At 35.5% G+C, this 17117-nt stretch overlaps 1 protein-coding gene across 5 annotated transcripts in view; it reads right to left on the bottom strand.

The window, feature by feature from the left end:
- Positions 1-17117, bottom strand: part of DNAH7 (dynein axonemal heavy chain 7) — a 371530-nt gene that overhangs the window by 328731 nt on the left and 25682 nt on the right. For all 5 annotated transcript variants that reach the window (XR_005218999.1, XM_037850664.1, XM_037850667.1 and 2 more), the window contains 3 exons: positions 14189-14267; positions 12978-13158; positions 11067-11142 (listed from right to left, as the gene is read on the bottom strand). Coding sequence is in view for 4 of the 5 variants with exons in the window: in XM_037850664.1 (XP_037706592.1) it covers positions 11067-11142; positions 12978-13158; positions 14189-14267 (336 nt within the window). In the remaining variant the exon portion in view is untranslated. The remainder of the gene's footprint in view (positions 1-11066; positions 11143-12977; positions 13159-14188; positions 14268-17117) is intronic.

Raw genomic sequence — 17117 nt, forward strand, 5'->3', positions numbered from 1 at the left:
CTCTTTCTCTCTCTCTCTTTCTCCCTGAGCTTTCTTAAGGACTCCAGTAAACTAATTAAGACCCAACTTGAATGGGCAGGGTCACATCTCCATGAAAACAACTGAATCAAAAGATCCCACCCACAATAATAAGTCTGCCCCCACAAGAGTAGATTAAAAAACATAGTCTTTTATGGAGGTATATAACAGATTCAAACCCGCACATCATAAAATCCATTTAAAACTTGCAATCAATGGTTTTTATGAAATCACAGAGCTGTGCATTCACCACCACAATGAATTTTAGAACATTTTCATTACTCCAAAAAGAAAAACCCCATACAACATAGCCATCATCTCTCAATCCCTGTATCCTTCCCCAGCCCCACATAACCACTAATCTAATTATGTCTCTACAGATTTATTTAAATTTACATTTTGTGTAAAAGGAATCATACTACATATCGTACTTTGTGCCTGGGTTCTTTCAGTTAGCATAATGGTATTTTTAAATTATTGTTATATATTTTATTTTTTTGTATTTTTTTATTTTGAAATAAATTCAAAGTTATATGAACAGTTGCAAAAACAATACTAGCCCCATACACAGAATTTCATCATACCCTGACCTCCCTCCCAATAGCTCAATCCACCAACTGTAACATGCTGTCACATCGCTGTTTCTTTCCCTCCCCCTCCCTCCCTCCCTATCTATCATCCATCATCTATTGCTCTGTCTTCTGAACATATGAGAGTTAGCTGTACACATCCTTGAACATACACTATAATTCACGTATACACTTCCCATGAACAAGAACATTCTTTTATGCAATTCCATTAAGTGCAGCTAAGAAGTACAAGAGATTCAACAATGATACAAAGCTTACATTCTATATTTCCTTTTCCTTATGTCTCAACTGTGTCCCTTTGAGCCACCTGTCCTCTATCATCCAATCCCATCCAAGTTCATCCTTAGCATTCAATTGTCATCTAGTTAGACTTTTTTTTTTTTTCAGTTGTGGAAACATATGTACAGCCTAAATCTTCCCATTCCACCCCCTCCCTAGCCTTCCATTAGTGGGATAAATCACATTTAGAATATTGTAATGCTCTTTCCCACCATCCATTACTAGAAATTTCCCTCCACCTCAAACAGCAACCCTACACTCATTTCTTAACTCCCCATTGCCCCTTCCCCCATTTCTCTTAACCCAAACTCTACTTTTCATCTCTATGGTTATACTCTCTGATAATTTCTTTGTGTTTACTGTGGGGCTTAAAATTAAACTCTTAAATACATAACAATCTTGTTTTTCTTTGATACCACTTTCACTTCAATAGGACACATAAACTATGTTCCTATACTCCTTCATTCCCCCACCTTTATATAGTTGTCTAAAATTACGTATTTTACATTGAGTTCAAAACCACTGATTTGTCCTTATAGAGTTTGTGTATTTTATATCATGTAGGAAGTAAATAGTGGAGTTACAGTTCAAAAATTATGGACTTCTATTTGTATTCCATTGTGGCTGGAGAATGTGCTTTGAGTATATTCAATTTTTTTTTTTTTTTTTTTAATTTCTTGAGGCTTGTTTTATGTCCCAGCTTATGGTCCCTTCTGGAGAAAGATCCGTGATCACTAGAGAAAAATGAGTGTCCTGGTGATTTGGGATGTAAGGTACTATATATGTCTCTTAAAATTCTCTGTATCTCTTTCTCCTTTCTTTCTCTGTTGGTAGGGCTCCCTTTAGAATCTGAAGTAGGGCAGGTCTTTTATTGGCAAAGTCTCTCAGCATTTGTTTGTGAAAAATTTAAGCTCTCCCTCAAATTTGAAGGAGAGTTTTGCTGGATAAAGTATTCTTGGTTGGAAATTTTTCTCTCTCGGAATTTTAAATATGTCATGCCACTGCCTTCTCGCCTCCATGGTGGCTGCTGAGTAGTCACTACTTAGTCTTATGTTGTTTCCTTTGTATGTGGTGAATTGCTTTTCTCTTGCTGCTTTCAGAACTTGCTCCTTCTCTTCAGTATTTGAGAGTCTGATCAGAATACGTCTTGGAGTGGGTTTATTTGGATTTATTCTATTTGGAGTTCACTGGGCATTTATGCTTTGTGTGTTTATACTGTGTAGAAGGTTGGGAAAGTTTTCCTCAACAATTTCTTTGAATACTCTTTCCAGACCTTTACCCTTCTCTTCCCCTTCTGGGACACCAATGAGTCTTAAGTTTGGATGTTTTATTTTATCTATCATATCCCTGAGATCCATTTTGATTTTTTCAATTTTTTTCTCCATTCTTTCTTTTGTTCTTTCATTTTCTGTTCTGTGGGCTTCTAGGACACTGAGATGTTGTTCAGCTTCCTCTAGTCTTGTATTGTGACTATCCAGAGTCTTTTTAATTTGGCCAACAGTTTCTTTTATTTCCATAAGATCTTCTATTTTTTTATTTACTCTTGCAATGTCTTCTTTATGTTCTTCTAGGGTCTTCTTTATGTAACTTGTATCCTGGGCCATGGTCTTCTTTATGTCCTTTAAATCCTTTGCCATGTTTTCGTTCCTCGATTGTAGTTCTTTGATCAATTTTGCAAGGTACTGTGTATCTTCCAATATCTTGATTTGTGAGTTTGGAGTTGGATTCTCCATATCTTCTGGTTTTATCATATGCATTAAGATTTTCTGTTGTTTTTGGCCTCTTGGCATTTGTTTTGCTTGACAGGGTTCTTTCAAGTTGTAAAAAAAAAAGGGATATCGATCTAATTTTTCAGAAACAGTTTGGTGATGTACACTTTCTCTAACTAACTAGCAGATGGTGTCTGTGAGTCACCTATATCCCGCAAGTCAGTTCTCAACCTTGTTCCTGTGGTGTGTGGGGAAATGAATTCTTGTGGGTTCAGTTGGAGAACTCAGTTTGGGTGTGTTGCTGGAGCTGTCCGCTCTGAATGTGGGCATGTGTATCGGTGGCCAGGGAGGAAGGGCAGTTTTAATGTTCAAATCCCCCAGGTTCCTGGAGATTCAAGGCCGCCGCAAGAGTCTAAGCCTTCATTTCATTTCAGCCCCAGACCCTCTCTCTCACTGATCCACAAACCACTGGACTTGGCATAGCATCCCTGGGTTCTCTGAGCGGGTCCCCCTTCCCAGCCGCGATCCTCCAGGAGCTCAGCCGAGGGAATGCCGTGTTACGTCACAAGTGCACACCGTCCCTCAAGGGAAGCCCCGGGCCGCCAGGCCATGTGGTGGCGCGCTCTCAGCCTGAAGCAAAAATGGCCGAACGGGGCGTCTCAGCCCCCTCGTCCTTGCACAGTTCTTCCTTCCCAGCTCCAGGACAACTGGCGGGGCTTTGGGCTGTGGGCACGGCCCCAGGCAGGAGTTTATCCAGCCCTCTGGGGGGCCAGCTGCTAGCCATGGGGTTTCTTTCTGCTTCCGGCTCTCCCCTCCATTCCCCCGGACCCAAGGGTATCTGCAGTGGGCTATCTTCCTGGCCAGACACCAAGAGGCCGGCCCAGCCCCCTCTTGCTGTGTTTTACTGTGTGGTTCCCACAATCGCAGCTGCAGCCACTCCTGGGTTTTTCCCCCTTTTTTTTTTAAAGAGCCAGCCAGTCTCCAAATGCTGAACCCTGGCTTCCCCAGACCACCACACAGCTGCAGGTCTTCCAGCCAGCTTACTCACTCGTTTCAGAATGCCGACTCCCAGTTTCACCAACTATACAGCCCCTCTGGAGCTAGGAGCCCTTGTCCAGCTGGCACATCGCTGTAACCAGTATTCTGGGTCATTTTTTGGTTTTTAGCTAGTGTTTTTCATGGAGGCGTTTTTTCTCCCTATCTCAGTGAGCCGCCATCTTAGTTTTCTCTATATATTTTAAATTAGAGAAGTTGTAGGTTTACAAAAATACAAAATTTTGACATTGCATTAGTGTGGTACCTTTGTTACAAATGGTGAAAGAACATTAAAATATTATTGTTAACTATAGTCCATAGTTTACATTAGGTGTAATTTTCCCATATATCACCCTATTATTAACACTCAGTAATAGTGTTGTAAATTTGTTATAATTCATGAAAGAACATTCATATATTTGTACTATTAACCACAATCCATTGTCCACAACAGGGTTCACTTATTATACAGTCCCATATTTTATCTTCTAACTTTCTGTTTAGTAACATACATGACCCAAAACTTCCCCTTTCAACCACATTCATTAACATGATTCAGTACTGTTAATTACACTCACAATAATGTGCTACTATCAGCACTATCCATTTCCAAACATTTACAAGTGACCTAAATAGAAATTACACAAAGTTAAGTATCAGCCTCCCATTCTCTACCCCCATTCTATCCCCTGGTAATCTATATTCTAGATTCTAACCCCTTGCATTTGCTTACTATAATTAGTCTACATCACTGAGATCATACAATATTTATTCTTTTGTGTCTGGCTTATTTCACTCAACATAATGTCCTCAAGGTTCATTCATGTTGTCAAATGCATGAGGACTTCATTACTTCTTAACAGCTGAATAATATTACATTGTATGTATATATCACATTTTTTTCCCATTCATCGGTTGACAGACATTTGGGTTGCTTCCATCTTTTTGCCAAGTGTGAATAATGCCGCTATGAACATCAGTGTGAAAATGTCTGTTAGAATTCCTGCTTTCAGTGCTTTTGACTATATACCTAGTGGCAGAATTCCTAGAGGAATTTTAGCTTAGCTTCCTGAGGAACTTCCAAAGTGTCTTGCACAGAGGTTGCACCACTTTGCATTCCTACCAGCAATGAATGAGTGCTCCTATATTTCTCTACATCCTCTTCAACATTTCTGTTTTTTTAAACGGCCATTCTAGTAGGTGTGGAAATGATATCTCATTGTGGCTCTGATTTGCATTTCCCTAACAGCTAGTGATGTTGAACATCTTTTCATATGCTCTTTAGCTATTTATATTTCCTCTTTGGAAAAATGTCTATTCAAGTCTTTTGACCATCTTTTAATTGGTTGTCTTTTTATTGCTGAGATATAGAATTTCTTTACATAGTCTGGATATTAAACCCATATCGAATACATGGTTTCAAAAGTTTTTAATTTTGAGCAAGTCCAATTTCTCTATTTTTTCTTTCATTGCTTGTGCTTTGGGTATAAAGTCTAAGAAACCAATGCCTACCACAAGATCATGAAGATGCTTCCCTATATTTTCATCTAGGAGTTTTATGGTCCTTGTTCTTATATTTAGGTATTTGACTCATTTTGAGTTAATTATTGTATATGGTATGAGATAGGAGTCCTCTTTCATTCTTTTGAAATGGATATCTAGTTCTCCTGGCACCATTTGTTGAAGAGACTGTTCTGTACCAGTTGAGTGGACTTGGCAGCCTTGTCAAATATCAACTGGCCACAGATATGAGGGTCTGTTTCTGAACTCTCAATTCAATTCCATTGGTAAACATATCTGTCTTAAAGCCTGTACTGTGTTGTTTTGACCACCATAGCTTTATAATATGCTTTAAAATTAGGAAGTGTGGGTCCTCCAAGTTTGTTCTTCTTTGTCAAGATGGTTTTTGCTATTCAAGGCCCCTTACCCTTCCAAGTAAAACTGATAATTGGCTTTGCCATTTCTGCAAAGTAGACTATTGGAATTTTGATTGGAATTGCAATGAATCTGTAAATCAATTTGGGCAGAATTGACATCTTAATGATAATTTGTCTTCCACTCCATGAACATGGAATGTTATTCCATTTATTTAGGTCGTCTTTGATTTCTATTAGCAAAGTTTTGTAGTTTTCTGTGTACACATCCTTTACATCCTTGGTTAAACTCATTCCTAGATATTTTATTTACTTAGTTGCTATTGTTAATGGTATTTTTTTCCTTGATTTTCTTCTCAGATTGCCCATTACTAGTGTATAAAAACACTACTGATTTTTGCATGTTGGTCTTGTATCCCACCACTGTGCTAAACATGTTTATTAGCTCTGGTAGCTTTACTGTAAATTTTGGGGGACTTTCTAAATATAAGATCTATCATCTACAAATAGTGAAAGTTTTACATCTTTCTCTCCAATTTAGATGTTCTTTAGTTCTTTCTCTTGCCTAACTGCTCTAGCTAGAACTTCTAGCATAATGTTGACTAACAGTGGTGACAATGGGCATACTTGTCTTGTTCCAGATCTTAAGAGGGAAAGCTTTCTTTCAGTCTTTCACCACTGACAATGATGTTAGCTTGGATTTTTCATATATGCCCTTTATCATGTTGAGGAAGTTTCCTTCTATTCCTATTTTTCTAAGAGTTTTTATCAAGAAAGGATGCTGGACTTTGGCAAATGCCTTTTCTGCATCAATTGAGATGATCACAAGATTTTCCCCCTTTGATTTGTTAATGTGGTGTATTACATAAATTTATTTTCTTGTGTTGAACCACCATTGTATACCTGGGATAAAACCCATTTGATCATGGTGTATGATTCTTTCACTGTGCTGTTGGATTCAATTTGCACGTATTTGTTAAGGATTTTTGCATCTATATTCACTAGAGAAATTGGTCTGTAAATTTTCTTTTCTTGAAGTGTCTTTCTCTGGCTTTGGTATTAGGCTGATGTTGGCCTCACAGAATAAGATAGATAATATTCCCTCCTCTTCAACTTCTGGAAAAGTTTAAGCAGTATTGATATTAATTCTTCTTGGAATGATTGGTAGAATTCACCTGTGAAGTCATCTGGTCCTGGGATTTTCTTTGTTGGGAGGTCTCTGATGACTGATTCGATCTCTTTTCATGTAATTCATCTGTTGAGATTTTCTACTACTTCTTGAGTCCATGTAGGTTGCTCATGCATTTCTAGGAATATTTCTATTTCAACTAAATGATAATTTGTTGGCATACAGTTCTAAGTATATTCTTATGATCATTTTTATTTCTGTGGAGTCAGTAGTAATGTTGCCCCTCTCATTTCTGCTTTTATTTATTTACATCTTCTTTCTTTTTTCTGTCAATCTAGCTAAGGGTTTGTCAATTTTATTGATCTTTTCTAAGAACCAACTTTAGTTTTGTTAATTCTCTTTTTTTAATCTCAATTTCATTTATTTCTGTTCTAAATTTTGTTATTTCTTTCCCTCTGCTTTCTTTGGGATTAATTCTTTTTCTAGTTCCTCCATGTTTGCAGTTAGGTCTTTGATTTTAGCTCTTCCTTCCTTTTTAACATAGGCATTTAGGGCTATAAATTTCTCTCTCAGAACTGCCTTCACTGCATCCCACAAGTTTTGATACATTGTTTTCTCATTTTCATCCATCTCAAGATATTTACTGATTTCCCTTGTTAATTTCTTCTTTGACCCACTGATTATTTAAGAGTGTGTTGTTTAACTTCCATGTATTTGTGAGTTTTCCATCCTTTGTCTGTTATTAATTTCCAGCTTCATTCCATTATGGACAGAGAGAGTGCTTTGTATGAATTCAATCTTTTTAAATTTATTGAGACATGTTTTGTTACTCAACATGTGCTTTATCCTAGAGAATGATCCATGAGCACTTGAGAAGAATGTATATTCTGCTGTTTAGGGGTGCAATGTTCTACATATTTCTGTTAGATCTATTTCATATTTCATATTATTAAACTTCTCTGATTCCTTATTGATCCTCTATCTAGATGTTCTATATATTGATGAGAGTGGCATATTGAAGTCTATTATTATGTAGAGGTCTATTTTTCCCTTCAGTTTTGCCAGTGTTTGCCTCATATATATCAGTGAGCCATGGTTAGGTGCAGAAATACTTATGATTGTTATTTATTCTTGTTGAATTGCTTCTTTCATTAATATATAGTGTCCTTCTTTGTCTCTTGTAACAGATTTACATTTAAACTATTTTGTCTGAGATTAGAATGGCTATCTTTTTGGTTACTGTTTGTATGGAATATCTTTTTCCAACCTTCCACATATTTGTGTCTTTGGGTGTAAGGTGAGTCTCCTCTAGACTGCATATAGTTGTGTCATACCTTTTTATCCATTCTGTCAATTTGTGTCTTTGATTGAGGAGTTTAATCCATTAACATTCAACGTAGTTACTATAAAGGGGGTGCTTACTTCAACCATTTTATCCTTTTTTTAATCTCATGTCTTATTTTTGTCTCTCTTTTTACACTTTTAGTTACCCTTACTGATAATCTTCATGTCTGCACTCTCTCTCCAAGCCTCTCTCTCCTGTATTTTCCCTTCAGCCTGCATAACTTTCTATAGTATTTCTTGTAGGGCAGGTCTCTTGATCAAATTTCTCAGTTTCTGTTTACCTGTAAATATTTTAAACTCTCCCTAATTTATCAAGGATGGTTCTGCTGGTTAAAGAATTCTTAGCTAGTAGTTTTTCTCTTTTGGTGTCTTAAATATATCATAACATTGCCTTCTTAATTCCATGGTTTCTGATGAGAAATCAACATTTAATCTTATTACAGATCCTTTGTATGTCATGGATCACTTTTCTCTTGCTGCTTTCAGGATTCTCTTTATTTTTTGCATTTGACTTTCTGATTAGTATGTGTCTTAGAGTAGGTAGGTCTATTAGGATTTATTCTGTTTGGAGTACTCTGCACTTCTTGGACATGTATATTTGTTAAATCTTTCATAAGAGTTGGGAAGTGTGTAGCCATTATTTCCTCAAATATTCTTTCTGCCCCCTTTACCTTATTTTCTTCTGGGACACCCATGATGCAAATGTTTATGTGCTTCCTTAGGTCATTCAAATCCCTGAAACCTTGCTCAATTTTTTCCATTCTTTTCTCTGTCTTTTCTTCTGTCTATAAGATTTCAATTTTCCTGTCTTCAGTTCACTGTATCTTCTGACTGTTCAAATCTGCTGCTGTATGCCTCTAGTGTATTTTTAATCTCTTCTATTGTGTCTGTCATTCCCATAATTTCTGTTGTTTCTTTTTATACTTCTGAATTCTTCTTTCTCACCCAGTGTCTTATCTTTTTATCCTTTATCTCTTTGGCTGTATTTTCCTTTATTTCCTTGCATTGATTTCAGAGATTTGCTTGAACATCTTTGGTTAGTTCCAAATTCTGTGTCTCCTCTGAAGTTTTAATTTGTTTCTTTGACTGGGCCATCTCTTCCTGTTTCTTAGTATGACTTGTAATTTTTGGCTGGTGTCTAGGCATCTGATTATCTTGATGAGTCTACTCTGACGGTCAGTTTCTCTCTCTTGGCTAGGATTTTATTATTGATTGGCTTTGTGTTATGGCTCTTCTTTGACACTTGGTTCAACTTATTCTAGTCCTTTAGAATTGCCTGTGTTTAACTGATCAGATTTTTTCAGCTTTTCTCTCATTCTTGTCCTGGATATGCAGTACAATTTTTAAGATTGCACCATGTATGCAATTGTTTCATCCCCAGGGGAAAGCTTCCTTCCCTTTATCCCTTCTCCAAGAATCTTGATCTGTTTTGTTTTTGTTTTGCCCCTATAGTGCTTTCTACACTCCTTTTATTGCCTCTAGTGCTTTTGCCTGGAAGACAAATTCTGGGAGGAGGGTCAGCCCAGAGAGGACTTTCCCACGTCAGTACTTCCCAGCCAAAACATGGCTAGGGACCTACAAATGGGGTGCAGACCAGCTGCAAAGAGTCTTTTGGGGAGAGCATCAGGAAAGATGCCAAAAGCCTCTCTGATGACTCACCAAAGCTGTGCTTTCTTGGCGCCCAGCAGATGGTGAGCTTCAGCAGTCTTTTCTTCATAGTCCTAAGGAAGCACTGTGTCTTTAAACCTCCACCACCTCTGCCCCTGTCAGAGCTGTGGTTGAAACAATGGCTTTGACCATCCCTGTCTGGGGTGGGCTGAAATAGCAGCTAAGAGCTAGGAATCAGCAATCCAAATTTGCCACTCAAAAGCCATGATCAGTGCCCAGCTGTGCTCTCCCCCTTTCTTGGGGAAGACTTCTACATCCCTCTCTATCCACAGCCAGAGACCAGACTCTGAGGTGGCTCATTTTAGATTCAGGGAAAGCACCTGCAGCTGCTGCAGAGTGAGCTACTCATAGTTCTTTACCAGTTTCTCAGCCTCTTCCTCCCTCTCTTGTCTGGATGCTTTCCAGTGCTCCCTTGGCCTCTGGAGCCCCAGAACAGTTCATTCAGACAGTTCCTGCCTGTCCATGAGCTGTTTTGGAGTAGGAGTGAGTCCTGGAGCTCCCTACTCTGCTGTCTTTCCTGGAAGTTCTCTCTAACATTTTTCTTTGAAGACATTTCTTTTGTAACTCCAATTACTTGAATGTTCATCTTTTATGTAAAGGACATTTCATCTTCAGCTTTCAGAGTCTATTTAAACATTTACATTTTAGCTTATGCCTATGATTTTTTTTATTCTTATGGATTTTAAATACTTAACCTTGTTTTATTACATAGTAAATTTAATTCAGCTTTTCATTTGTACCCATACCACCTTTACAGTTATAAAGGATGATTTTTTCTTTCTCCAGGTGAAAAGCTGTTCTCCACAGAAGATACGTGGAAATGGCTACATGACATTTTGTTGTTGTTGTTGTTGTTGTTATAGGAAACAATTCAGGGCACTTTTGAATGATAGAAAAGAAACAGAATAAAATTGAATTGCCTACTTAATCATATCAACCTAAGTTCCATTCTTCAATCTATTTAAGATATTTATTCCTAAATATTAATTATTTTTAGGGAAAAATACAGCACATGGATTTTCCCATGTATTCTATATCTAATACACATAGTAAATAGTTTATATGTGTATATTTTCTGTTATGTTCCTAATGTGATTTTGTGCATTAAATTGCCATAAAGCTTTTATGTCTCTACCATATCTGAAGCCTATGCTAGGAACTGTGCAGATGCAAAGATATCTGGCCTCCAACACATGTGCCCATCTGTCTATGTGTCTATCTGTCTACCTGTCTATCCATCGATATGTAAATATAGCATGTTAGGGCTTAAATACATCAATAAAGAAAGATACTAAGAACAATTGGTTGTACATATGAAATATATACATATATATGAAAAAATATAACCAATGTATAAATATATATGCATATACGGAAGTGGCCACATGATCAATATTCTTAAAGAAACCTGATTGCTTACTCAGCACGATGGGGTAGAATATCATCTGGCTTTTTATCATCTTCTTTTTCTCTTGGGTCTTTTAAAACAAAATCAACTAAAAGAAAATGGAATAGTTCTAATAAATAACCTTATATCAACTATAGTATATTTCTAAGCAATTGCAAAAATAATTCTATTAAAACTAATGATTTAAATTACATTAAAGTTTTTAAAATGAGTTAATTGTGTTTTTATGAATAGAAGAAAATAAAACATTTTTATGCAAAAATATATATCATGTCTGTTTCATTGAAGGAATGTGCTCTCTTTCTTAACAATGTGTCCCTGTTTCTTTCATTTGAAAATGATAATTGCTTTTAATTTTACATTTTCCTTTATAAATATCCACCAAAAGTAGTTATTTTTTTAACTGCAGGTCAACAATACAGAGTAGTAGTAATTTTCTTTGCTGAAGAAAGATACATATTGCCTTGTCATTCTCTTTTAAATTGCATAAAAACATAAAACAACCTTGTTATAAAATCAGTAAAACAATTTAGTTCTGTTTCTGTCTTTTGTGGTATTTAATTTCTATTTAATTCTAGATGACTTTCAAGATGCAACTTTATAAAATGCAAATATGCTGTTATCTTGCTTAAAATCTTTTGAAGACTCTCCATTACCTTCTAGATAGAGTTCAGATGCCATAAAAATGCATACTGATCCTTTCTCATTCTGTCCCCTTCCCAAAAGGTACCCTATTTTGGTGCATTTTGCTTGCAAAGCTGGAAAGAGACTTTCATGCATCTGCCATAACAGCATTTCCTGTGTCAGGTCCATTTTCCTGATAAACTGTTCCTCATCTTCCAAAACTCGCAAGCCAGGGATCATCTCTTTCCCCTTCCAGCATGTCATTGACTCTCCACCTCATCTCACTTACCACTCTGCTTTATAAATGTACTGATTAGTCCATCCCCCCTCATCACACTCTGAACATTTTGGGGACAGGAATTTGGATCTTTATTTTTATATTACCAGGATACTCAGTAAGAGACTCCTCCCTGAAGGGTTCCCAAACCACTCCAAAGAATTATGATTTTCCTACTTTTGAAAATAGCATCCATTATGCCAGGTTGACTATCAAAACCAACTGAAGAACCTTTTTCAGAAGTACAGATCCATAGGCCCCAACTCTAGAGATTTTGATTCAGATGGGGCAAGAAATCAATCCTAAGGCAGCCTTAGAATCTACTGGTTTATGAGGGGTCAGCACATTTTTTTTTTTTAAAGGGCCAGACTATAAATATTTTCAGCTTTGTGGGCCATATAGTATCTGTCACGACTATACAACTCGGTCCTTATAGCTCAAAATCAGCCACAGACAATAGGCAAATGAATGAGTATGGCTATGTCCCATTAAAACTTTATTTACAAAAATAGGCAGTGGGCCACATTTGGCCTGAAGCCTATTGTTTACCAACTACTGGTCTACAGTAACAATTTTTAAATTAATCACATTCCAATTTATGCCACCAGCAATATTAATGCTCATTGTTACTGCTTAAACTTTCAGATAACTATTCATATATGTATGTCTTGTCATCTACACTAAAAGATCCTTGAAGGAAGGGACAGGGGTAAAGGGAAAGACTCTGCTAAGTTGCTATTGCCTTGCGTAAATTAGGCATGTAATATTTTCAGGGCTTGAAATTAAATCTGTCCTTTGTTGAGGGGCTATATTCCTACGAGTAGAAACACAGATTTTTTATTTTTTACTGTACTTAAATAATGAAATTTGCTTAGGACCTTAAGCAAAGTACTAGCAATGAAAGAGCATAATTAACACACCAAGGGATTAAAAATATAGGTATTTACTTCTAATACAAATAAATATTTTATTTTTAATGAAGATGAATTCAAATTAGAAAGCAAAGAGAAATCTCACTTTACCTATGGATTTTTTTACACTAAGAAGATAATCTTCTCTCATTTCATCCGACAATACGAGTATGCTGTCAGTAAGGACTTTCAGATGTTTTGGGACTAAGTTCAATACGTGTTCCAGCCAAGAATCTTCCATTGGGGCTACATGGTCTGTATCAATTCCATGGTGAATATAATAGTAATACCTCTATATAAAAGAGACAGGGAAAATATAGATGGGGTTAGTAGTATAATAAAAGAATTGTGTTTATTAAAAATAAAATTACTGAACAAAAGTAAGATTTTAGCAGAACAAAATATTTATAAATCAGAAGTATTTTGTGCAATTCATTTAGGCAATTTTGAAATTTCCTAAATTAAAAAAACATATAATATTTCATGAAAATTAAAGTTCTTATCTCAGTTCATAAATGCACAGTAAAATATCAAGTGATACTACCAAATATATAATGTACTTAACAGAATCCATGCTGAATGAGAGTTTAGTGCTTTGTAAATATGTGAAAATGTGGTATGTTAGTTTTTGTCTTTTTATTATTATAATCATAAGTAGATCTTAAAAGGGACAAGCAAATGAGTATCCATATATATTAATCTCAAGAATATTATTCAACAGAATTTAGGAAATTCCCAGTTAGCCTATTAATATTCCACACTATAATCTTACAGATGCTATTATATGTATGCATAAAATATCTTTTAAAATATAGTATTATTTCTCTAACAGCAGAAATTTTAACTTTGATATATTTTCACAAGTTTTTATATGTCAATTATTAGAAAAATATTTAAACACTCAAATACTTTCAAAGTAGCAATGTTGAAGTCTTTGATACTTGCATTTTAAAAACATCTTTTGCATTTGAAATCCTTGAAACATTGCTCTAAAATAGGCTACTTTTCTTCACAAAGAATACATTATACAACTAAAATAATTTCTCATTTAAGAATAAAAGCATGTAAAAGTTATACATGACCAAGGCTAGCTTTAACATAAGGATCAAGCAGACCTGAGATTCCTTAATTGTGGCATTAGGAGGCAAGAGAGAGAATGGTTTCCTCCATTAATCAAACAGTAATTCTGTGGAAGCTTTGTGTTCACTCCTAAAGCCACAAAGTTCCACAAGGGAGGATCAAAGAATAATATCAAATGTATAAAAATATCTTTAAATGATTCCTTTTTTTCAATTACACTGACAAAAGAAATAGCCTGTTACCAAGATGTCTTTCTCTATTGCAGTTGTAGTCATTTTTGGAAACGAGCTTTCATCAGGGGCAGCTGTTGAGTCTTGTTGCCTTAGAAAACAATAAACATATTATTCAATTGTGTATCAAGCGCAGTTAAAATATGTATAACAATGGATAAAACACCAGTGCTGTCTTTTATTAAATCACAGGGACACAGTATACTTATTTGTTGGGTTCCATATTTCTCTCAGAATACTTTCTTTTTATTCATAGACACAGTTGTATTGGAAGTGACTTGCAAGACCTTATTCATAGGCCACGTCCTTCTTGATGGCTTTACTCATTCCTCATTACTCTAAAACCAAGTTCTCTCTTCTCTGAACTTGTTTAGGAGCATTCTTGTATTACTCTTAAATGTTGTAGAAAAGAAATACTATTATGACAGTAATATACTTCAGCAATCAGGAAATCTGGGTTCAGATTCTGCCACTATAAAATGTGTAGTATTCTTAATAATAACTGTTTTTAATGGCAGAAACGCCTATCTTATCTACCCTGCTGAATCTTGAGAATCAAATAGATTTCATCATCTGTATGAGTAATGCCTGCATAGAAGGATGCAATTTGATTCTCAAGAAGCCGACCTGAGTTTTAGATCCATTCAGCTCTAAAACTCTATGACTCTATTATTCTGGAGCAAGGGGAAAAGACTCTGCTCACTGGGAACATTAATAATAACAGCCTTTTATTGAACACCTACTCAGGCCCTAAGTAGTTTCACATATATAATCTCTAATTCTCATACCTATTGTTACCGGAGACCTAATTATCCCCATCTCACAGATGAAGAAACTGAATAACTTGCCCATACAGCTAATTAAATACCAATACGAGGATTCTCCCATCAATATTTGCTTCCATCTGCTATGCTCTTTCCAACAGAGCAACATTTCATAAAGAAATAAGACTACGAATATAGGATACATTTGGCCTGGTTAAAGATAAAATATGATGTACTTAATCTCTCAAAACTGAAAAGAACTATATTGTTTATTTTCTCATGTGGAGACACAAACATCCCTTTTTCACCTTGCCCTGTGAAAATGATAGTAATTTTAACCCTTGATTGTGAAGAGAAAAGAAGGTAGGTCATCAGTTGAGGAGATATTTCAATAAATTTATGGAACATGGAAAGAAGACAGAGGACAGATGAAACAGAGTTGAAGACACCACAGCCCATAACTCATGCAAAGAGCAATCCATCATCTACTTTTGAGACTTGTATACAGGTTCTCATCTCTCAGCCAGCAGGTACAAAAGGCAGAGATGAGTAGGAAGGCTGAAAACAGGGAGGTTATTGAATAACTTTATGCCAGAAATTTAGAAAACTTAGATAAAATGAACACATTCCTAAAAGACAAAAAGTACCAAACATAATTCAAAAATAAACAGAAAATCTGAATAGATCTATTATCAAGTAAACTAATTGAATTACTAGTCAAAATCTTCTCACAAAGAAAAGTTTAGGGCCAGATGGCTTCACTGATATATTCTATGAAATAATTAAAGAATAAATAATACCAATCCCACACAAAATTGTTCGGAAAATAGAAGAGGTAGAAACACTTCCCAACTCATTTTATGAGGCCAGTAGTGTCCTGGTATTGAAGCAGGCAAAGACATAATAAGAAAACTACAGATTAATACCATTCATTAATGTAGTCTCAAAAATCCTTAACAAAATATTAGAAAATCAAATCTAGTAACATTTGAAAAGGATTATACATAATGGCCAAGTAAGAGAAAGATTGGTTCAACATCTGAAAGGCAATTAATGTAATAATACACCATAATCATGAATAAAGGACAAAAATTAAATGATATCTCAATGGTCAAAGAAAAAGCATTTGACAAATACCCAGAATTCATTCATGGTATAAACATTCAACAAACTGGAAACAGAAGGGAACGTCCTCAGCCTGATAAAGGGTATCTTAAAAAACTTACATCTAACATTTTACATAAATATGAAAGACTGAATGCTTTCCTCTTAAGACTGGGATCAAGGCAAACATTTTCACTATTACCACTTCTATCCAACAATGTACCAAAGGACCTAATCAGTGCAAAATGGAAAGAAAAAAAAGCGGGGGTCATCCAGATTGGACATGAAGAAGTAAAACTGTCTTTATTTGCAGACAGCATGATTCTATAGGTTAAATTAAAAATCCTGAGAAACCTATAAAAAAGCGTCTGGAACTATGAAGCAAGTTTAGTAAGATCTCAGTATGTAAGATCAATAAGCAAAACTCAGTTGATTTCTCTTCATATGAGCTAAGAATATTTAGAAAATGAAACTAAATAAATAATTCCATTCACAATAATGAAAATGATAAAGTACTTTGGGATAAATTTCACAAAAAAAGCAAAAGACATGTGCAGTAAAAATGTAAGGTATTGCTGAGAGAAATTAAAGATCTAAATAAATGGAAAGAAATACCATGTTCATGGACTAGAAGACTCAATACTATTGAAACAGCAATTCCCCCTAAATTGATCAATTTAGGTTAAATGCAATCCCTACTAAATCCTAACAGGGTTTGTTTGTGTTTTTTTGGGGGGGAGGGGTGGGTAGGCAAGATGGAAACTGACAAACTGATCTGAAAATGTTCATGGAAATGCAAAAGACTAAAATAGTTAAAGAAATTCTGAAAAAGAATAAAGTTGAGGACTTATACTACATGATTTCAAAATTTATTATAAAACTACAGTAATCAAGATAATGTGGTATTGGTATGGTATGAAGAGACATACAACCAGTGGAACATAAATAAATAGCCCCCCATATATATGGTCAAATGATTTGCAGCAAAAGTGCCAAGATAATTCAATGGGGATTATCTTTTCAACAAATGGAGCTGAAACACTTGGATAACCATTAAACCTCAACCATTACCT

This window comes from Choloepus didactylus, chromosome 9 (assembly GCF_015220235.1).
Source record: "Choloepus didactylus isolate mChoDid1 chromosome 9, mChoDid1.pri, whole genome shotgun sequence".
Lineage (NCBI taxonomy): Eukaryota > Metazoa > Chordata > Mammalia > Pilosa > Megalonychidae > Choloepus > Choloepus didactylus.